This window comes from Falco punctatus, assembly GCF_963210335.1.
Source record: "Falco punctatus genome assembly, chromosome: 6".
Classification (NCBI taxonomy): domain Eukaryota; kingdom Metazoa; phylum Chordata; class Aves; order Falconiformes; family Falconidae; genus Falco; species Falco punctatus.
The window spans coordinates 11,397,907-11,422,337 of NC_137585.1; the positions used below are offsets into that span (position 1 = coordinate 11,397,907).

General features: G+C 36.3%; 1 protein-coding gene across 8 annotated transcripts in view; it reads right to left on the reverse strand.

The window, feature by feature from the left end:
- Positions 1-2,286: 2,286 nt before the first annotated feature.
- CCDC91 (coiled-coil domain containing 91) overlaps positions 2,287-24,431 on the reverse strand; it is a 166,222-nt gene continuing 144,077 nt past the window's right edge. For all 8 annotated transcript variants that reach the window (XM_080392391.1, XM_080392387.1, XM_080392390.1 and 5 more), the window contains one exon: positions 2,287-3,458. In XM_080392391.1, the coding sequence (XP_080248517.1) occupies positions 3,336-3,458 (123 nt within the window). In that variant the 3' untranslated portion in view covers positions 2,287-3,335. The remainder of the gene's footprint in view (positions 3,459-24,431) is intronic.

The window sequence follows — 24,431 nt, forward strand, 5'->3', positions numbered from 1 at the left end:
AAATATGTGGACATAGAAAATACACAGTGGAAGAGTAGGGTCTAGGGTGCTATAAGGGAGTTTCAATGTGAACAGGAATTGGGGTCTTTAATGTCATGTCTGCATGGATAATTTCAGACAGTCGGGAATTAACATTGGCATTTACTGAGCTGGCAGGACATGAGGCAACTTTTCATCAGATGCCAATGTAAAGATGCACAAAAGTCTCAAAACACTAATGCACCCTCAGCCTCTGGAATGACTACTTACTTTTCTTACTTTGCTTACTTTTACTTACTTTTCTTCTGCCTTCTTATGATGGAGTGAAGGAATTCAATGCTTCCAGGAATTCAAGTGTCATTTGTCAATGAGATTCTCAAAGCAAGGCAAAAATTCAGATATTCCCATATCTTAACAACAGACAGCGTACAAGATGTGTGGGGTAAATGATTTCTTCTTTGTTAACAACTTGTACACATACAGTCTCAGAGCTAATTAGTATTCTGTAATGGAAGCAGGTAGGGATCCAACAGAAACATAAATACAACACAAATGTGTAGGACTATATGATATCAAAATATTCAGTATTAACTTAGTAAACTATTAGGTACAAAACCCACTGTTCTGATCGTCTCTGTTCTAGACCATCAGGTAGAAGTGTTAAAACAGGATGGGCCTAACTGACACCAACGAAAGACACCAATGGATCTACTGTTACACTGTCTCTTCAGTAACTTTTGATATACACAGCAATTGTTTAAAACACTTCTTTATATGACAAGATTTATGGCTTATTTCTAATATAGGGTACATAATCATATATATATGTATATATAAAGGTTGTATATTATATGAGCTCTGGTGATGTTCTAGACTGAAGGCTCACTAGCTTGAACGTTTTAGTCCTTGCTTTTGATTCTAATGATTAGTTCTCAGGCTTCTTGTTCCTCCCATTACATAAGTCCTGCCAACATTGTTACACTAGCAGCCATGCCACAGAGGCTGACAAAGTTCTACCCTGTAGGCCTTGAACATACTATTTTCTCTTATATGTCATTCTTCAATCTGTATGAATAAAACCCCCAAAATTGTGATGTCACCTTCTAGGACCTAGATTGGGTTTGCAAACTTCTCTCTGCCTTTCCTCCTTCCAAATTTCCACAAAATGTATTATACATGATTAGGCAGAAATAATGAAAACCCCTAAGCTTTATAAATTAAAAACCTAAGCCTAAAAAAAATCATTTTCTGAGACTTGTAGTTTTGAACATAATCCAAGCTCCCAATCTGATCTTGTATGTCTGTGGTCTAATTCTGCACATTTGCTTGCAGGGTAAAGAGAAAGATTAAAGGACTAACTGTCAAAGGTCAGGGTAAAGAGAAAGATTAAAGGACTGTCAAAGGTAAGAAAAAGATACCTATATTTCTCTGTGATAATCACAATATTCAAGAGCTGAGATTAAACAAGACGTGATGTTCTAATGGGAAAGATACACGATAGTTGTCAGTGAATTCTTATTGACACCAATCATAAGCTTCTCCAACAAATGCTTTTACATCTGGCTGCATGTCAGAATTTAAAACTTTAGTAGGAGAACACTCATATAACACTAAGGCTTTAGCTTCCATGGGGAACACTTTGATGTCTTTAGTAAAAGGAATACTATTGAATGTACAGGCCTAGAAGTAAAACCAAGAATGCTGAAGTTCATCTAGGAACCTGCTCATACCACATTTCCACAATTAAACATCGATTGTGAGACAGCACTAGACAATCAATTTCATTTTACATTGCCTCTGCTTTCCAAAAAAACCCACATGGACATCTGTGTCATCTTCGGTGCGGTTGACAAAGACAAGAATTTCACTGGTTTAGGAACAATAAATAAGTAGGCGACTCATTAACACTGAAGTATTTTTTGTCTGCCAGAAGAAAAGGAAACTGATCAGTCAAGAAATATCCAAAAGACAACTAGATTTTCATCTGTATGTAGGGTGAGGTCATCATCTAGTAAAAGCAGCATTATTTACTTCTTCAGTGAACCTTTGCATACACAGGACAAACCCTTTGGTTTTGATTACAAAAATGAAGCACAGAAAAAGATTTAAATAAAAATCTTGCAATATGTATTTCACGCTGCCACCATTTGGTGTTTCCTTATTGCTATAAAAAAGCAATTTATGAAAACTGACTGCTGATGCAAAAAAACAGCCAAACAAGAAACTGAAAACATCACTGAATAATGAGAACCACACTAAAAAATGCCCGTAGAGTCCTCCACTAAATCACAAGCTCACCATAAGAGATATCATTCTCAGTTTATTTACATCCCTAAGCATGAACATTTAATTTTCTCTTATTTCATTCAGAAGTTTTTTACAACTAAGGCCCCAAATCTACAATCAAAAGAGTCTAGGCACAGAAATTCCCCTCCATGCTCACATTAGCAGGACTAGAAAGACCTATGACTTGATCCAAAGCCCAATAGTGCCAGTGGGGATTTTTCCTACTTCCTTCAATGGGTTTAGAAAGGGCACCCAACATCACCAAGCTGCACTCCTCATTCTGTCAGAAATTCCACTGAGGCAGTGCAGTATCAATCTCCACATAATTACATACATCTTCCTGAAACAGAGGTCAGTCACATTAATCGTACTTTCATGAGAAAACAACTTTTGGAATCAAACTAGCCTTGTAAAACAGAAATAAAATACATACTATACATCGGTTATGGCAATGTTTTGCCCTACTCTTAAAAGATGCACGGTTTAGTTTTTAAACTTTTATATTACTAGAGCTGGAGTTCTTTATAAGTGACTAAAGAAATGCCTGTCAATGTTCTAACGTTTATGTACTGATTTTTCTGTTACACATCAAAAGTACCAAGAAATAATAAGATCCTCAGGCTCACCTGAGGCAATGCCCTTGGGCATATACTTTGGAAATAGAGATGGATTTGTTTCTATAGTCAATTAAATATTTTTCTCCATTTTTTAATATATCAGAAATACTGATAGATTACACCAACACACAATGCCAAATGTAAAACAGACATAACAGTGGAAATGTTTTCATCATTGCTGCAGTTACCCAGAACTTCAATCATGGGCTAGAAGAAAATGTAATGAAAGCAAATCACAAATAAAACAAAAATTTTCCAGGAATTTTTTCCCTCCCATATTTCCAATCTGATGGTAGTAGTAAAATAAATAAATAAAAGAACATAATCCACAAATACTTCTATGAAGTGTTGTTTCAGATCAATCTTGAATCAATGATACAATCTCAAAAATATTAGAAAATATTCATCATTTGCAGCTTCACAAATCAGACTTTATCAGCAGTACTGAGAATGTCAGTCTCTGTTTTCCTCTGTAGTGGCTGGCTCATCCTTTAATAAAATGCTTAACTGTTTCTGTGCACATGAGAGGAAAAGTTCCAAACTATGCAGACTTCTCTGACGGACAACTTGATCAAGCTGTTGAAACAATAAAAAAGGTAGATCAACTTTAGAAAGACCTGGAAATAAATGTCAAGGTTTGTCAGCAAAAATTCAACCATATTCAACAACAAAAATTCAACAACCAAATGTGATAACAACAAAAGAACCTACGTAACTTCTATACATGCAATTTAGTAACAACTTTTTAATGAAGTATTTGCATTTCTTCAAAATGTACAGAAGACTAAAAGTAACTTTCCAACAGCTGTCAAATTCTACACAAGAAATTTGAAAAAGCTAAACAGCCCAGCTGCCACACTAGAAAAATTCCCACAGCATCTTTTAAAATTGCAGCTGTTGCTTTTACAAAAGATACTGCTTCTGCTTTAAAATGAACACTACGTACAACTGCATATTCAAAAATGCTAAGTCAACTGTTAATTTAAATAGAAGCACGTTTAAATAGTTCCCAGAGGAAAAGTGGTAATATTTTCTGCCTACTTTGTTTATTCCAGCATTTTATTGGGGTCCCCTACTGCCAATGTGAACTATACAGTTACTCACAGTAAAGACAATGGCCCTTTCTTCCCCACCAAACCAGATAAGAACACAATAAGAAGACTTGGTAGGTTATGTCATACAACTGACATAAAAATGTGGTTTACTGAAAGGTATTTTGAATTTTCTTAATGTCATAACATTAATAAATAAAATGCACTGCAGAATTCCTTTCATTTGAACTTTAAAGTTCAAATGTCAAATTAATATCACAATTGAGAAATGTTTTCAACTTGACTATCCTTTAATCAGCCACAAATTAAACTAAATACATATGTAACAATCACATAGTGGTACAAGGCTAATAGGAAATAAAAGTCATGCCACTTCAGAGAAAGGAAGCAATGGAATTTGGAAGAAGTCCAGCTCTGCACCTCTGTCAAACTGCTATGCACAAGTCCATGAGCAATGTCTTGAACTCTGTAACACCAGCAAAATGCTAATGTGAGGCCATGTGGCCCTAGCAGACAAAAGCAACTAGTCTCACAGTCTGGCGGTAATCGTCTGTGTGTAGCTGTATTTTTCAAAAAAACTATATCGTGCCTCACGTATCTAGCACTCATAGCTTTAATTACAGCTTTCAACAAAAATTCTGATCCTGCGGTATCTCTCTGCACAGATATGCTCATCATTCAGCAGTCTGGACAGTTTGGACAGTTGCTTCAACAACTGTTTGAATGGACATTCTGTTTTATAATAGATATTTTTTTTTTTAATATTAAAACAGAATGCAAGGCAAAGTTAGTGATACCTTCCCACTTTGAAAACGCACTCAGGGTATTGCTGCAGCGCTGTGACTGAATACACAAAGGGAAACATTTTTATGACCCTGTCCTTTGCTGCTCTTTAAGTTCCTCTAATGGGCAAAACCAGGCTCTGTTAGTTTGCATATTTTGGCATTTTGTTTCAACAGAGATGAATGTGTCAAATCTAGTCAGAAGCAGAATACACACATATTTTCTAGAAGCCAAACAACCATAAAACTCTCCTTCAGTAATATGTCTGCTTATACTGCTTCTGCAAATTTCCAACTGTTGTGCAAATTCTTGCATCTCTTAGCAAAAGCAGACACTACCGTTCCATACATAGCCTGATGTGAACCTAGCTCACTGATTTACAACAGATTTTAAAGCAGGTCTAGTTCAAACAAGTTTCAGAAAAGTCTGGTCTTGATATATTTAAGTAACAGTTACTACTGACAAGAAAATGAAAGACATACAAACAGCAAACTAAGCTTTAAAGAAGCTGTATCTGGAAAGACAGTCTGGAACAAATGAACAACATAAACACATTGTTGTGATGTGCATTTCTTCTGACTTGAAAGGGATCTTGCCTCCTTCTTCTTCTCTGTTCCAATTTATAAAGAACATTTTGCATGGGGAAGCTTGCAGATGCTTTTGTGCTTGTGACCCGTATTTCTCTGGGGGACAGGCAGATACAGCGCAATGCACATAATAGCATCTGTTACGTCTTAAGAAAGAACATGAGAAGCCTCTATCTCTAAACATATTATGTCATCACGTTCTGTTGCTTCTGGTAGGTATATCAGTTGGAGAAGCTTATCATGAAAATGATTTTCAATGATTTCCTTTTATTGCATATTATTCCATCTATACTCCTAGGCAGTTCTTTAATTAAGCTTTGACCGAGAGCTTTGGCTAAACTCTCCATTTTCTTTTCTTGCAGCCTTTCCTTGCAGATTCTGTTTTAAAGAGATCAAAGTAGCTCACCAGATGTGTGTTCTGATATGCTGTTTTTAACTCTCTTTACCAAAGCAGCCATCTCAAATTGTACATGGTTAAATTTCTTTCACCAAGTACTAATGTAAATGTTTAATGTGCGTAGTGATTGGCTGCAAGACGAACAAAACAGAATTTCTTCATGCTTGAGAAAGATTTTAAAAGTCTCAGATGAATTAGGTACACATTTCAGGAGTCTTTGTGGAACTCAAGGGGTTAGTTGGTAGTGTCCCTTTGTGCGTAAGAAAAGTTTATTGCTTGTTAAAAGTTTATGTAAATTCAATAACATAAAATTCAGAATTCAGTTACCCCTTGCCTGCTCAGTTTATGTATAAGCTTTGCCTTGAACAGGATATCTTAAAATTCTTCCATGCTGCCGTAAATGACAAAACACCCTGAAAAGACTTGGGACCTTCACATAACAAAATAAGAAGCCGCAAAATGATGCTGGCTTTGAAAATGGTACATTTGAATACACTCAGAAGGAAACCATTCCCATTATTGAATGGTTTCCTTCTGAGGAAGGAAATTGACTGGGAAATAGAAACAAATCCATTGAAGTTTTTTTATATAATATATTGTTTAATGAAGTGTTAGCAATGGACACATTTATTTTGAACAGTGCCTCAACACTGCCGTGCTTCTGCTTGCATAATGTACCATGAGATATGAAAATATGTAAGTAAGGAATTTTAAATCTTGTTTTTCTACAGTCCTCCCTCTGTATTTTTAGGTCCTGCTCACTTCATGGAATGATCTCATTATTTAAACAAACATAAACGGACATCTGGCAAATTCAGACTCAATGTGACTCATATGCAAATGTGATCAGTATGAATAACATATTAGAGATGAAGCATTCACATAACCAACCTAACCCAACTGTTCTAATTCTATAGATACTGAAAAAATACACTATCTTGGTCCAGATCTACCACAAGAGGGCAATTTTTTACATCAAACCATCAACATTACTACCAATCTGTAGTGACGCAAGTTGAGGCGGACTGAAAAGAAACACTATGTCTGCGTGGCTGGGTTTGGACAAAATGGCCTTTATTGTTTATACAAACTATTTATATATCTTAGACAGTACAGGTGTTAGACCCTGATAGGTTTTTGTGTCCTCCTTCTTGCTTGCTATTTGCTGTTGCTGTAGGTGCCTGTATGCTGCAGTTTTAAGTTCCGGTTCTTCACACCCTGTTTACATACCTGACAATTTGTGGCTGTCTTAAAGGTACACGGCTAAGTCTTTGAAGTCAACTAACTTGTCTGCAGACCCGCTGCAGACCCCAACACCAATCAATGTTTCTCTTCCATCATATGAAATACATCCCGTTCAAAGTTCCCAATCCTGTACATTGTGTCCTATCGGCACAGCTTTACCTAGCTCAAAGTTTTAATGTTCCTGAACTCTATTATTGTAAATTACTCAACAGTATCTTTATAACTCTGTACAGATTTATGGTTTTTTAAGAATCAGAGGTTGTATCTCTGTGTACTAGTATAGAACTTACTGAGGAACTGGCTATGTGTAATTTGGAAAAGTGGTTCCTGAACTCCATAGGGTCTATACCACTCCTGAAATTCCCACAATCATTGAGATACTCATTTTCCAAAAAACGAGCTGATTCTTGCAGGACATTCTAACACATTCACTGCTGTTCTTTCCCTTCTGTTTAAACCTTCCGTCCACTTTTGAGGTCTATACGATTTGTCTGTCATCCTTCTGCCCAAAGATGACTGGATGAGACCCCCTCTGGTGTCCTGCCTTAGTCATATCCCTAGACCACCCAGAATGATGTGCCTTTGAACCATGCGAGGCATGCCCTGAAGGGAGGCATAAGCTTCAGCAGAACTTCTATCACTAGATGCAAGAATTTGACTTAGGAAATAAAAAGAAAGGCCCACACATAGCCGTGCATCGCTAGATGACTGCATTAATCCCAGGCTTCTCTATTTTACTTTAAGTCAATCCACCTTCCCCTGTATCACTTCACAGATCCATAGCTCAAACTGAAGTTAATAATTATTCTTAGCTTTTATCATATAGCTCAAATTTTCTGTAAAATGTAAGTCTACACAGCCAATGCTTAAAGTAGAAAATACTTTCTTACACAAATAAATGAGCACACACATCCTCCGCCATTTTCCCCTTGTAACATCTACCTGCAAATAGATATATTTACACGGCATATGTGCTTAGCTTTCTCTGCTGAATATTCTCCAACCCATTAAACATTTCAAACTGCTAGAAGGGGAACCCAGTCAGAACTCTATAACTACTAGGTGTCAGAATTATATTATCCATTACTAGTAACTAATAAAATGTCTTCTGATCTATCTGATACACCAGAAAGCTGCAATGCCATCTAGTAAGACCTGGACAGGCCTGAGAGTTGGGTAGAGAGGAACCTGATGAAGTTCAGCAAAGGCAAGTGTAGGGTCCTGCACCTCAGGAGGAACAACCCTCTGCACCAGTACAGGCTGGGGACTGACCTGCTGGAAGGCAGCTCTGTGGAGAAGGACCTGGGAGTTTTGGTGGGTAGCAAGTTGCCCATGAGCCAGCCTTGTGGCCAAGGTGGTCAATGGTATCATGGGCTGCCTTAGGAGAAGCATGGCAAGTGAGTCGAGGGAGGTGATCCTCCCCCTCTACTCTGCCCTGGTGAGGCCACATCTGGAGTATGTCCAGTTCTGGGCTCCCCAGTTCAACAGAGACAGGGAACCACTGCAGAGGGTCCACCAGAGGGCTACAAAGATGATGAGGGGACTGGAACATCTCCCATATGAGGAAAAACTGAGAAAGCTGGGCCTGCGTAGCCCAGAGAAGAGAAGACTGAGAGGGGACCTCATCAATGTCTACAAATATCTTCAGGGTGAGTGTCCAGAGGATGGGGACAGGCTCCTTTCAGTACAGCCCAGTGACAGGACGAGGGGCAACGGGCACAAACTGCAACACAATAAGTTCCATCTGAATATGAGGAAAAACTTCGCTACTTTGAGGATGACAGAACACTGGAACAGGCTGCCCAGAGAGGCCGTGGAGTCTCCTTCTCTGGAGACATTCCAAAGCTGCCTGGATGTGATTCTGTGCAACCTGCTCTAGGTGAACCTGCTTTAGCAGGGGTTTGGACTAGGTGATCTCCAAAGGTCTCTTCCAACCCTGACCGTTCTGTGATGCTGTGATCTTATGCAAAATATAATTTCAGGTTTAGCACTGAAGATTTAAGGATAAAAGTAAAGATATGTTTTTGTATTAATCTCACTGTGGTCTGAAAAGTGAAGAAAGAAAAATTAATGTTACACATGGGTCTTCCACTATCCATTTTTTTTATAAACATTAAGATATTTAAAAGTGTATTTTTCAAAACTATTTCTCAGATAATATTGTTTCCCAATGCCAAATATTTTTTTTGTAGCTGTAGAAAATGGTAAGTACATTTATACAAACATGTATTGAACAATTTACTTGTACTTCAAATGACAATCTGATGATTAATGTATTCCAACGCAGTTCAGCTTGTTGTTCTGGCTCTGTAATACTAACACAACTAATAGTTGCAATCTTCTTTTTATCATGAGATTCAACAAATATAATGACCAGAGATCAAAAGTAAGCAAAGAAGTTAAGTAAAAAGTTTTTGATTTTACTTTTATTATTGGTATTTTTCTTAGTTATTCACACATATGTAGACTGTAAAATAAATAAAAATCATGCCATTATAACGTAATGAAGCAGAGCAGTTTCTCTTAAAGATCATAAAATCAGAAATCAGCTTTTGAGTCCTGCTCATTTCTTAGGAAACTCATGCAAAGAAGTACATCAAGAAACCATTCTACACACAGTGATTAGTATGTTTATATTAATGGAATTAATTAATTATTTGACAGGTAGGGGGAGGCTATTGGTGAGGAAAGATTTCAAATTCTGAAAGGTATCCTTGTCAATCAAAGAAAACAGTGTTCATGCAAAGACAGGAAATCTCAAATGCAAAACTAATGTTTTGGGGAATTGAAAACACAGAGGTTGATGTGCAAGAGCACATGTTCTGCAGATTGAGTCTGGCAGATCTGGATTAGCGAGGCTGCAGATAAGGCTTTCCATTTATTTAGTGTTTACCAGCAGCTGCTTGTTAGCTGTTGAATAGGACTCATTGCCAAGGTAACTCTTTTAAACTGAATGTTGATTAGCTACAAGTAATTATTTTTTTTACATCATCATGGCATCATTACATTTTTTTCAAAGGACTACTAGTAAGAGTAATGCTACATATTTCCTGTCCCTTTTCTAAGTCATGTTCAGTAGAAAGAGGACATTCTAAATTTGTGGGTAAAAGCAACCAAGATTTTGTTGTAATATCTGTCAAAGTTTATCTTCTTTTATTTAGTCTACATTTCACTACATATTTTCATTATTGATAAATATATCAAAGCTTTCTCTATTCACTGTTTGCAGACTAAATACAGTTTCTTTTTCTTATTTTTCTATGTGGGTTTGTATTATATGAATTTACTAACTAAGGAACTTTGTAAAAAAATCCAGTACATATAAATTGAAGAATGATGACAAACATACTTCAGGTTATGATTTTGTGATAATTTCATTGACTGTCCTCATCTTTGCAGAAAACTAACATAAGCCTAAACTATTAGTAAAGTAAATTTACATTCTTCCATGAAAAATCTCTGGAATAATTTTTCATTTTATTCTACAGTTCTAACTTAGCATTGTTTGATCAACAGTTAGATGGATGTGTTCATGGAGAATAGAATACTAGTCAAAAGCATTGATGATGTAAGACGGCTGTTCTAAATATTTATGTACTTAATTAAGTGGAAATTATAGAAAAGAAACTAGAGGAAAAAATTCAAGTCTTTTTGAAATCAGTGGAATCAGGAATATACTTCAGTTAAGGAAGTTCTTACAACTCTTATTTGTTCATGCATGCAAATAATTTACTAAAAAATTCTGTCAGTGGCACTCTTTCCTCTGTGCAGGGACTCATTCTACATAACCAACAAGATGTTAAAAATATAATGGGCTGCTCATGGAGCAGTTAATCCGGACGTAATGCAACCACTTGCGTAGAGTCAACCATTAATGTTGCAACTGAATTCACATTTAGGTATTTCTGTTTGGCATAATTATATGTACATCTGTAATAACATGTAATATTTCCTTTAAATCATTTTAGCATCAAGTCTGCATTATGAAATACAGTTATGGTCTTTCTGAACAACAGTCTGAACTTTAGCGCTAAGTGGATAAATTACTTTATCCACTTTTAAAAATGCATTTTAAATCTGTAGTCATGTTCTAAACATTTTTAGAGAAAAATTATTTCTGAAAAATTGTGGGTTTACTTCCATGACTAAAACCTTAGCTTTTGCAGACTTCTCCCTCCCCTACTCACGGTGTGCAATAATCCAATGAAATGGACCATTGCAACTTTGCGTTAGGAATCTTTGCATATACCGTACTGGATATTGGCTAACAAACCAGTTCCGCAGAACATTACAGTATAATTACAGACTCATAAATGTCTTCTCATATTTTGATCGGTAGATGTCCGTCTTTGAGGAAAAGTCAAAGACGAGGGGTTTATTTGGTACAAATTTATGATGTATACCCCCCCCTCCCCAAAGTAACCCACGCTAGCAATGAGCCTGACATGAGTCTGAAAAATTCTGTAGTTGCAGTTCAACAACATGGTTGTATTTTCTAGTAAACCTGTGGGCTTAGAACTCTTTTCCAGTGCACTAACATGAACTTCTCCCCAAAGATTCAACAGAAGGCTTTAAAAAATTCCCTAGCACATTAAATAGACCATATAAAAAAAAAATTACCTTGAGGAACCTGCAAATCTGAGAGTTGGAGGAGGAAACAATGAACTACTTCCTCTCATTTCTGTAATGGATGAGAAAGAAAACAGATCCATATGGTACATATGTGTAGCAGAGCTCATTTTAGAGTTAATCCCAGAACAGGACATTTTTGTCTGTCCACCTGTGAATTTCTACTATTGATAACACTTACTAAATATATAAAACCAAGGTTCTTCATGGCTGTAATTTATGCAGTATCTGCTACACATTAGAAGAATGAACCTCTAAGAAAGGGTGATGTTTAATAAATTATATTGCCATGTGAAAATGCTTCTTTCTCTTCAAATAAATAATGCTGCAACTTCTAAACTTTAAGCATTTTATGCTCTGAACTTGATCACTGAAACCATTAAAATAATACCATATGTTGGACACATCTTTAAAACAGATTTGCCTACTTTGCTGAAGGTGGTGGAAAAACAATCTGTCAACCCTCTCTGAATCTCCACTGTCTCCCAGATGGACACAGGAATGCAACAAAATACTAACTTTCCTTCATATAAATTAAGAGAAGGAAATTTGCTTTCAATCAAGGAAACTAGATCGAGTGCATAAAAATAAAGTAAAAATGGTTGCAGCACCTCCTCAGACTACTGTAGAAGGTGAAAAATAGGCATGATCTAAAAGCACAGAAACAATCCCAGAATGATTAGCGTTGGGACAGACCTCTGGAGATCATCTAGTCCAACCCCCTGCTACAGCGGGTTCACCTAGAGGAGGCTGCACAGAGTCATGTCCAGGTGGTTTTATATCTCCAGAGAAGGAGACCCCACAGCCTCTCTGGGCAGCCTGTTCCAGTGCTCTGTCACCCCCAAAGTAAGTTCTTCCTCATACTTAGAAGGAACTTCTTGTGTTTCAGTTTGTGTTCGCTGCCCCTTGTCCTGGGAATGGAATTACTATGTGTAGGAACACATGAGCAACCTCTGGGATGTCCTACCTACTTAACAGATTAGGAACATAAGATTCCTTGACCAAGTTATTTATGGACTATTGCCATACACTAATAACTAAATAGAGTTACCATAACTGCTACTGTAATTGCTGATGTGTGTAGCAATCAGATGCAACATACGTAAACATACAGAAATACATGCAAATAGTACTTCAGCATCCGAGTATCTTATAGGATGAAATGCACCTGTAGAATCTTACAAATTGAGGACTTGAAGGTGGAAACTTTGGGATGTAGGCAAAACGTTTGGCCACAGTAGGGCCTCTCCCACTATTAAAGTAAACCGTGTATCCTATATGGACAGAAGTCTCATTGATTTTTAAAGGTTTCCAAAACAAAAAGCTTCCACAAAACCATGCTGAACTTGTAGAAAACAAGTGTCTTCCTTACAACTTAATATAAGTTGCCTGGAAAATGCTGATTAAATATAAGAAGGAAGTCAATTATTTTTTTAATACTCATGTTTCCCTTCCTCCTCATCGTTAAGGAGTGACATTCCACTGTGCATCCATCAATATACACAGCCTTTGACTGTTCTTTCCAAGATCATAGGATTTTATAATTCTGACATGAAAGCTACAAGGAATTGTGAAGTTGTTAAAATTAATTTCTATTTACAGGCAAGGAAACAAAGTGCACTGTGACATTTCTGGTTCCCTTTTATGAGGAAACCTCTACTAAAAGTCACACTATCTTCAGTGTCAATATGTCCTGCTTCTCTTTCTAAATTAAAATCCCCAAACCCCTATATCAGCACCTTGTACCCTTCTCCTGTTTCATGACTGAAGGTACTAAATAGACTACTTAAGAAACAGGAAAGCAAAGATCAGTTCCACTACTAAAACAAATAACAAAACAATTATATTTGGGACCTGTACATTAGATGAAAAATGCATATATTTGAATTAATAAAAGAGTAGAGCAGGGAATTATTTTGCAGACTGCTTCTAATGTTTTATACAGTACAGGCTGAATAACACTGGCTTAGACTGGGCTGGTTCCAAGTAAACTCAGCTTCCCACATGTTATGCCACAGAGGACCAATTCATATTTTCCTCTGGGCAAGATATTTTCTACTGGTTGTGAGAACAAAAAAGAAAGGCAAGAAATTGTTTGAGACTGACCCAAATCACAGAGATACTGATCATCCTCTATTTATTCAAAATGCTTTTATGTTACCCCTATCAACAGTCAGCATCTTAACTCTCATTGTACTTCTGTGAATGCTATTTTGATTGTTTTACAAATGGAGCTACGTGAATTCATCTCTGCTGTATGTCCTGAGCAAGATCTGATTCTACACAGCATGGAACTCCGTGTCTGCAGAATCTCTGAATGATAGATGGTTAGCGTTTGGTTCTGGCAAGTGTCTGTATAGCTTCTGATACACATCAGATTACAGTCCCCACAAGGCAGGCACAAAGCAGAAGAGTAATCACAATGTAACTAAGGGCCAAGTTCATCAGATCACCTCCTCTGGTATGGATGACAGAACTAGAGATATACAACAGCACCAAAATAAAGGACTTGTAAGCAAGTCAGACTGCTTTCTACCCAGGCTTGTCAGATCTTAAGTCCTCATAAAGAGCAGAAGTTCTTAGTTGTTTTGTGATTGTTTTTTTTTAATCTTGAACTGTTTTAAGTACCCAAGTCAGTGTTAGGCACCATCACATGCTGTTTTAGTATGGCCACAAATGACTTGGCAGAGGTTGCACAGGGCTTCTGTGGAATTTCATAACCAAAAATCATCTCTCCATGCTGAGTGCAGGGTCGGGTGCTAGATCGAGAACCAAAGATGTGCTTCATTTGTCAGTACGCATACATGTTGTGAATTAGTCCAGGGTAAATGCATTTGGTCAAAAGCAACAGCCAGCTTCCTACATACAAGAATTGCTATTGTTATCAAACCAAATAAAAGCATGTTATCTGATGGACTCGTGGTGAGTCGTGCTCACAGAAATGCCTTGCAGTATTAAGATGATATCTACTGAACTGGATTAATTAAGCTTAACTGAAAAGCAAACAGCAAATACTGGCATTAATAAAAATTTTTTTTATTATGGTGAGAATGTATTTTACACTGTCAGAAAATTAGTATGTAAAACAGAAATAATCATCACATCACAAGCGTTTGCATTGGATACAAACTGAAAAAACTACCCTAATAATGTGCATGACTGGGCAGCCATAGGGTAAATCTTTTCACAGTTGTGTAACTGCTATTTAATTGCCATGAGTGCTTTCTAAATAACTATATCTAATGTAATTCTTCATTAATAGCATATTCACCAGGAGCGCAATTTCCTTATCTCTGAGAAGAAATATAACAGGTGATTAATAATACACATCATGGAGAATCACTGCTTTAGACTGGGAGGTGAAAAACTATTTCATATACAAAGCTGAAACTACAGATAACGTAAGGTGTCAGACTGTAGTTATTCTACTTAGGTATCAAGGAGTCTGGAAATATATCATGATTATCTGAAGGTTCTTGTGAAATCATGATACCATATGCCACTAGCTAACTCTAAAGCAAAGTGCCCTCTAACAATACACCGTAGTTTAGTACATACTGAAGCAGCATGAGAAAATTCCTACCCCTTAATTTTGAGGAACACCTGATTTAATGGTCAGGTTTTCATTTTTCATTTTAATGAAACTTTAATTATAAGACATGACAGGATGAAACAGTATATACTTGAAGGTATAGGCAAAGATGATATCGGATAAAACACAGGTATCTTCCTAAAATTACCATGGCAGAATAAAGCTGATGGATTCACACAAAGAAATTCAACATGAAAAACCAGCCTGCAGTGAATCTGTGATACATTTAGCGCTAAGTCAGTGGTAAGCATATATAAACATTATAATAAGTAATTAAGCATTAAGGTTCAGGGAACAGAAAATTAATTTTCTACTACTCAGATACACATATTTGAGACCATGCTTATGCTTCTCTTTCAGTATTGAGAGGACTGCAGCTTTACTATTGCCTTTTACTGATAGACACACTTTACTGGAAACCTCAGTTTGGAATTTGAAGCCAAACTACTGCAACAAAATTCAGGACAGCTGCTGAAGAAGCACTCATAAAGCTGCAGCTACAACAATGTCATCAAAGACGAGACCTCCTTGTTTCAAAACAGAGACAGATTGAGTACCCATGGCTCAGCAGGTCATCACTTACAAAACCACAAGCAGAAGATTCTAAAGGCAGATGAAAAAATCAGCAGCAAAACCTAATAATCTGTAGGCGTTAAGCTCTGCACAATGTCAAATTACTTCAGCAAGTGCCACTCAGTGGAGAATTCTCAACAACACGAGTACAGACATTCCCCACAACAGCTTCTCCTTTGGTGACTAGACCAGCTATTCTGCTTCTTTTCCAGATGCAGATTTGTATTAAGGCTGTGTGGAGTGAAATTACAACAACAAGGACATACAACTGCAAACAGAATAGTAGGCTTTTTACCTTGGCAATATCTTACTTGATGTTATTAAAAAAAAAAAAAAAAGACAAGAAGCTGTTGCTAAGGAGGGTAGGGCTTTGGGGGGAGGGGGCATAGGAGGACAAAATACACTCGACCAAATGATGAGTCAGTAGTCTGCTGCCAAAGCAGAAAAATAACATACATGTATTATTATCTACCTATATACATACATAAAAGCCATTGAAACATCTTGCTAGATTTCTAACACATGGGTAAAGTCTCTTTATTATTCACGTGGACTTGAATACAAAAAGTAAATAGGAAATCACATCATGTTGCTTCACCTCTCTAATCTTACTATTGCTGTAGGTAAGAAAATGTACTTCTTTACATGTTTCTCTAGCTTCACAGACAACTTAAGTCTCAAATTTGATCCCACTGGATTTGCTGCAGGAATCCAATTGCAGGAAACAATCATATGAAAGATTCATCAAAACCCATATGGTAAGGCCAACTTTCCCATTTACTTTTTTAAAATCAAAGGTCATCAGAAGGGTAAAAATAGTTAAAGAAAAAGACACACCTGAAAAGTAGAGCAAAGCAGCTACAAGATTTGGGATAAAAATAGCCTGAAAGTTTCTGCATATAACCAGTTCTAAAATGTTTCCAATAATTTCACAGCTAAAAAACCCAACAAAAAAAGTAAGAGATAAAACTACTGAGGTTAAAGTATCTCCACATAAAAGGACTTGGGTGTATATGAGAAGCTGTAAAAAAAACCCCAAACAAACACTGAACTCTGAGTATTCCTCAGCTGTAGCAAAAGACATTTACTAACAGAAAAAAACATCCTTATGTACAAAGTTATGTATTCATTTTATTTGTGCAGTGAACAAAAGTAAAAATTAATTCCCTTTCAAAACTGTACAGCCAAGAGAAACTGTTTACTATAAGCTTATCCTATCTGGTATGTGGACAGAGAAGTTCTACAGACGACAACTTTCTGCTGTTGTTGTGATTTTTTTTTTTAATTTATTTTAATTAAGATGTATGTGAGTTCTGGATCTTCATAGCATAAATCTGGAGACCACAAGAGTGTCCTTATGTACCATGGAAACACAATGGAAAAAAGGACCTTCTATATTCTATCCATGCCTCTTTGGGGCTCAACTCTAATGTAATTAAAATGGTATCACAGAGATCTAGGGATAGAACAGACCTTGATCCAACTTCTGATCTTTACACTGAGAACTCACAGTAACGTCAGAGGGGAACAATTGCCTCTTCTCTCTGGCAATGTGACAGCCTTGCAGATGCATGCCAAAATGCCTTTGCTGAGCACGTCCATCATAAACTTTCTAAGACTTTAGGATCCCCTTGGTGCCAAGAGAATGGTACAACAGGGACTTACAAAAAGCCAAGAAGCTGGCCTATGACTAAGAAAACAAAATGGCAGATGATTTGCTGAGCTTTAATTAATCCAAGTTGATCATATTGAACTGATTAAACTTTGCACCTAGTACAAAGTAATGTGGAGTACACTGACTTAAAAAAGAAAATTTATAACTGCTGCTGTGTTAACAAAATACCTACTTATATATACTCGAAAATTCTGAAACAAAAGATGCCAGTGACATGCAAATAATTGGAATATAAATTTAGTTACAACCATATAGATGAATTTGAAAGAAAAAGAGCAAATTAATAAAAATTTTATTTTAATAGGAATTACAAAATATTCACCAAGTGTTCCTCCTCAAAGCATTTACTCATTCAGTCTAATAGAATACTAAATGTCTAACTTTCAAAACTCAGCTGACCTAACTTTCTCACTAGAATGGTAAAATAGGGTATTCTTGTTCATTCATCCACAAGGATCTGTAGGTTTTTCTTTTTTTGTTTGTTTGTTTGTTTTTATTAGCTCCTCTTAGTCAATTTAAAGCTTCACGATGCTTCATGCCTATGACAAGTCAGGAGTTGCATTAAAAATAAGTAATTCCACACGTCTGATTAAGAATTTGGGATTTTTTCTCTACTTAATCTCAAAAGAGATTTTGAGAAAGTTGTACAGAATGCAAAATAACTAATCTCAAAAGAAATGACCTGGTTATGATTCTCAGATTCCCAGAAGTACAGTATAAAATATTGTTCAATTATAACTCTGAAGGATGAATCAGAAATAATACAGGAAAGCCTCATTTGCTGGGGACAGGAGGTGTGTAAGGATGCGTCAGTTCCTCCTGTCACATACAGCCTTCCTAATGAACAACAGAAAGAAATGGGGAAGCCTCTTCTGCTTCTTTATCAAATACATGCAGAAAAGAGGGACCCTGGATGACAGATGGTGCATTTCCCTGGACCTCAGGTGTTACTTAATCACCTAATGATGTGAAAACCACTGCCACTATCCACTGATGAACACATCTGGGTGACATTAGTACAGTGTGCACTGCAAATCTTTATTAATGTCTGTATCCGTCTGTATCCACAGAGCAGGTTGAATGATTATGTGATTGCAGACCAATTCCAAAGTTGAAATACCTCCAGTTTTAATCCAAAGATGCACACTGGATTAAAAACACCATACATTTAAATCACAAGAATAGTTTTGAAGTAGTATAGTAACCAGCCGTCTCACTGCTGAACTTTATAATTCGTCCTGTTATTTTTTCCCCTTTTGGCTTTGACGGCACAATATTTTCTCAGCAATAAAACCACTTGAATTCAGTTTCAACTGGAACCTCGCCTGACTAAAGAGTACAGGCATAATCTTGGTCTTTGTAGATTTATACAGTGAGGCACAAAAGGATATATGAAACAGTTTAAGTTAAAGAATTTCAAGCTCTGGCAATTTTACTCTAATGTAATTGCACAACACATACAATAGGTTATGTATGAGTTTCAACTAAAATGCTCTCATCAGCACAGAAGATTACTCGAGGAGTTTGAAAATTATGATTTTGGTTATTTAATAACTTCCTTTGGATTTTAATGAGCCCAAGTATGTGGCAGAGAATTGTATTCACCCCACTCACCACACCACCCCCTTCCATTGTTAAAGACAAAGCCCTATCATTTCCAGGAAATTAAAATTCTCTTAAACGCACAAAGTTTCAGTATTGAAAAGTGGGAGGAAAATGCAATAAGACCCTCTGAAGAGAAATGTCTAATAGGACCTACAGATTGAAATACTATATTCATCCATCAGAAACTACTATTTCATTTTACTGTTTAGAAACAATCATTTCAAAGCTTATAGAGACTTAAAAGTTCAGGACAAAATGTTAAGCTCGTTTCTGGATCACATGCTGTACACTGCTTCAGTACGCCTTATTCACAGAGAAGAAAAAGGAGAGCCAGGTGCACCAACTCATCTTACACTACAACTTTACATAAATCCCTTACTTAATCCTTTGGACTTATACTGCTCTTTGAGTTGGGTAAAGGAGCAGTGTGAAAATGCTCCTAAAGCCTCAATGTAAATGTTTCTTTAATCCTATTAAAGCCACAAAACAGGCCCAGCTGACGGAGCAGGAAACTGAGCTAAGGAACTCTCAGTGACCCCATCACTACTGTCTCTCTTGGCACTGACCTGTTGGTCACAAGTTCATCCTAGGCATGGCACAGATGTCCTGACATCAGGCTGATTCAGGACATCAAGATGTGGACCCCTACAACACATACGCACATGCCAGACGGTGGTGTCTTTTGTGGTAACGTGAAGTTTTGCATTGGTAACAAAGCTGAATTATTCAAATAGTTGATGCAGAAACAGAAGATAGGATTGAATGTTTTTAAGTGTGACTTTGTTGCATTACACAGAACTTTATGTTCCCCAAACATGACATTGAATTCAGCCAAAAATGATACAGCTTTATTGCTTTTCTTTTAAAGTCAGAAGAAGGGGGAAAAAGTTAAAAGAAAAATACTCAAGGTGACACCACACTTTAAAAACTGGGAAACTGGTCTGTTAAAATGTGTTGGTGGTAACATTTAGGGTTTGAACTCTCATTAATGTGGCCCCAGGGAAAATATAAACACTCTTTCTGAAATTAAATCTTGAGTTTGCCCACCGCAGTCTTGTTTTCAGCTTCAGCTGCTGGCACTTTAGCCTGCAATTGAGGCCTTGCATCAAATGCCAAGCCAAACATTCAGGAACAAGAATGGTAATGACACCCTACTTTGTTCTAAGTCATATTAAAATATAGCAAGTATTTTTTTAAAAAAAATCACTCATTTGAGATTAATAACTTAAAAGAAATTGATTTTCATAACCTCTCCCACTTGCACTTGTCTTCAAATAATAAACTTTGAGAAGAAAGCTGTGGTTGATGCTTGAAATCAAGTATACTTGCAAAATGACAACAGATCAAAATTCTGATAACTGGCTAACACTGAAGGGCATAAGTTTTACCTACAAATGTTGAAAAATAAATTCTCTGGTTTTGATGCATGATTTTGCAAGAGAATTGACACAAATGGATCAATAAATGAAAATCACCGATCTGTAACACAAGTTTTTCAAGAAGGGTCCTTTCTATGTGCAGTGATAAAAGATACTAACATCATAACTCTGTTACTGAAACATATCATACCAGCATCTGTTTTAAGTTCTCTCTCTTATTCCTACCTTTTTTTCCCTAAATACACTGTATTCCAGGTGAGAGTGTGCTGCTCCAGCTATTAAATTTTCCCCTCTCTCTCTTCTGAGACTAGCAGTAGCCTCCTGTAATCTTACAATGCAGATGGACTGAGAGTACCAGCTGAAATGTAAGATTTATCCTCTGTCCCAGGTAAGGAATTAGGATCTCTTGCCCAAGATGGGAATCGTCAGCCCTGCCTATCCTACCCCCCAGCTTCTGTAATGTCACATGACACACAGATACTACGCCCTATATGAGAAAAATTGCTATCCAGATTGACATGGGAGGTATGGAGCATCTTCTATAACCACTGCTCTAACACACTTCTCCCAGATGGGAATCTGGGTGGCAAATTAATCTGATTTAAAGAGTAGATTGCTACTGTGACTCAAAACAGTGATTAAAGATAGCTTACCTGCCATGGGAGAAATGGAAAATTTGAAGAATGTGAAGTTACCATTTTACCAAGGAGACAGAGAAAACGTGTGCCAGGACTCCTGACTGGACTCATTCCACTGCTAACGCACAGCGGTCACTTGAAGAATATGAGATTATGCCATACTCCAGACTTCTACCCAATATGCCAAGTGGACTCCATGGGGAGTTTTTTGTCTTCATTTTGAAAAGTAATCATTAAAATCACCTCCGCAATATGAGTGACAAAGTGACAAAGTAGGTGTTAATTCATGGCCCAGCCTACATGACTGTGTAGAAACCCCCAACTTGTATTTGCAAACTTCCTGGATATTTTTTTTTCTGGTTTATTATGCCCTTCCTGAAGGAATAGGAAAGAAGGCAGAGTGCTGGATCCTTAATACTGTTCTAAACTACAGCTGAAAAGGATTGGCACCAAATGCTTTTTAACTGTGCAAGCACATCAGCACTCAACATGAACCGCATCAGCACTCTTCTTGAAACCATAAAGTCAACTACATCTTTTGAAAATCTTCAGATTATATATGTACAATCTAGTTACTGAAGTTACTGAAGTAGTAGTTTATGGTAACATTTTTTTTCTGTTCAATCCAATAAATTAGTAGTTATTTTAGAAGCCTTTTAACGCACATAATTTCACATTCACAAACAGTACATTTCTGAAAGGCAGGCAAAGGGTTTCTTCTTTTACTTCCATTCATCATTATGCCAGCCAGTTGTATAAATATATACTTTCTTAGAAATAGTGAATAAATCTGCAAGTTTACTTAAAAGTAAAAAAGAAAAAAGAAAAAAAAAGACTGGATGGGCACAGTTGAGAAGTTTAAGCAATATAAAGTAAAAGAATTGATTTATAATCTAAACATGATTAACACCCCAAGAATCTGAGCTCTTACCATGTAATTATGTATTTAAAGCTACATTAGGATTTAGATTTCAAAAGGAGATTTTGCTGAGTTGCAATGGTTACTGCAAATAGATGTATCACAAACTAGATTCCATCATGCACGTATAGAAGCACAGAGAAGAAAGCAAAGGTGCAGTCAATGACAGAAGGTGATTCACAACTAAATAAAGCTGAAAGATATTACTTGTATAATAAACATTTTAAAAGCAACCAATTTTACAATTTCAGGAAAGACAAAATAAAGATAAGGAATAGCTGAACTTATGTCAACTCTCAGTTGGAGAGAAAGCCAAAATGCTATAAAAATAATAAAAAAGTTTTAATTGCAATGTGCAACAATTATGACAATAAACTTGAAGACTGATGTATGGCCAAGATGAAAAAAGTTCCAGCCTCGTGACATTTCCTCAATGACAGAAACACCACTTACATATATAGATTCTTCTAGAGAAATAATATCACCTTTGAAAGTAGAAAATTAAACATCAATAACAAGAAAAAACATAGACTTTTATCTGTCTGATAACAGGGCCCAATAAGCCACTGTTATTTTCTATTAAAATGATGCTTGGAGGTGGTTTTTGGTTGTAATATTGTTTTCAAATTACTTTTTACAATCACAGTTTCAGCTGCCAGACAGATACCTTGTTTCTCTTCTACTGTGCTGAAAATTCCCATTAATTTAATCTAATGCTTACCATACACAGCTTTATAAACTACAAGGTCGTTATTAAGACTATATGATCTATATGCTAACTAAGGCATTTTTGCCAGTATTGTGAAGAACTAAAATATTTCAACTGCAGCACTAAGATATATAAAGAGTGCTTTTAGTCTGATTTGTTTAAGAAAAACTTCATTGACCATTTTCTGTGGTGATTTTGATGGATTAGTAACAGAGCGACTATATAGAGGCCACGTATCTTCTCACATGGCCACCCTTTAGTACTGAATTACAGACAGGTCCTCAGCCAATTTGAATAACCCAAAGGAATTTGCTGCCTCTCCTCAACAGGGTGGGTAAAGCCAGATGTGAACATTCACCCTGAACTTCAAGTATTCTTTTGCAGTCTTTACTTTCAATAACTGAATGCAACATACTAGTTCTCATCACAAAAGATTCTCTTAAAATATTAAAGGATTATGAACCTTGTAGACAGAGGAATCCTCCATATCTTTCAAAACTACCTCTTTCTATAAAAGTTTGAGATGTCTTGTAAAAATGTTATCATCTACACTATCTCAAATTATTTTTTTTTTTAACTGATAAATGTTATTTCAAAATACAGCTTAGTCCTTAGAATATTCCCTAACAAACTCTGGTCTGTGCCAGTATTAGTAAAATGTGCTGATAAGGAAGAGCCACTCCTCCATAAAATGTGCTGATAAGGAAGAGCCACTCCTCCAGGGAGTATCAACTGAGACAGGAGGTAAGCAAATCTGAAAATCTAATTTACAAATAATGAATGAGCTGGCATTCATACTTAACATCTCTGAAGATTATTTTGAGAGTGACTTGTGTGTAAGGTATCATTTGTTTACTATCAGGAGAAATACCAGCCCTTCTTTTCAGTTTAAAGTCCTTTCATTACCTTTTTCCATTTTTATTATTTTACTGTACTAATAAAAGTGAATTTACTTTGGTTAATTCTTTAGTCCTGAGTCTAAATAAAGCTAAAAATACAAAATAAGAATTGAAAATACTTGTAATAACTTGTTTTATAGTAAAAGGAACCCCCAAAATGGGCAAATTTTACATAATAAAGGCAGAAAAATATTCACTCTCTTGCTTTGTTGGACAATTGTTAAATAAAAGCCACATAAAGTAACCCTAACCCACAGAGGAAGTTACTTTTTGCAATAGAAGAAAACAGTATAAACCTAAAACAAGATTATGATTGACATAACGATGACAATATCTGGCCATTCATGTTTGACATTAGACTAAAGTTTATACATTCTTTAGCGTATCACTAATCTTAATAGACCATACTTTTTTCAACTGACTGATGATTCAGGACAGCAACAAACATCACTTTTAGAAAAAGGCCCAATTCTTTTTGTTAACTGTTAATAAAGTTAAACATTTAACCAAGTTTCTGACTTCAGAAACTGAAATCTCAACTGGAAATCTTGGTCTGAACACTAGATACATGGTAACTTCTCTGCATGGAGAGTTTGTCCGCATCCATTTCTATGATCTTTATTACTCTTAGTTTGTCTGTTTCCTTTATTGCTTTTATGAAGAAATCCTATTCCTTCTTGTTCATTCTCATTTCTGCACTGTCAGACAATTTTATTTGTTGGGGAAATTCTGTGTGTTAAGCAGTAAAAATAAGACTTGTAGTTCCAGACACATTACTAATAGAATTACCTGCTATAATAACCTTGATCAGATTTTAGAACAGTTACATGATGTTAACAGTATACCTGAGAATCATTAATAAAACTA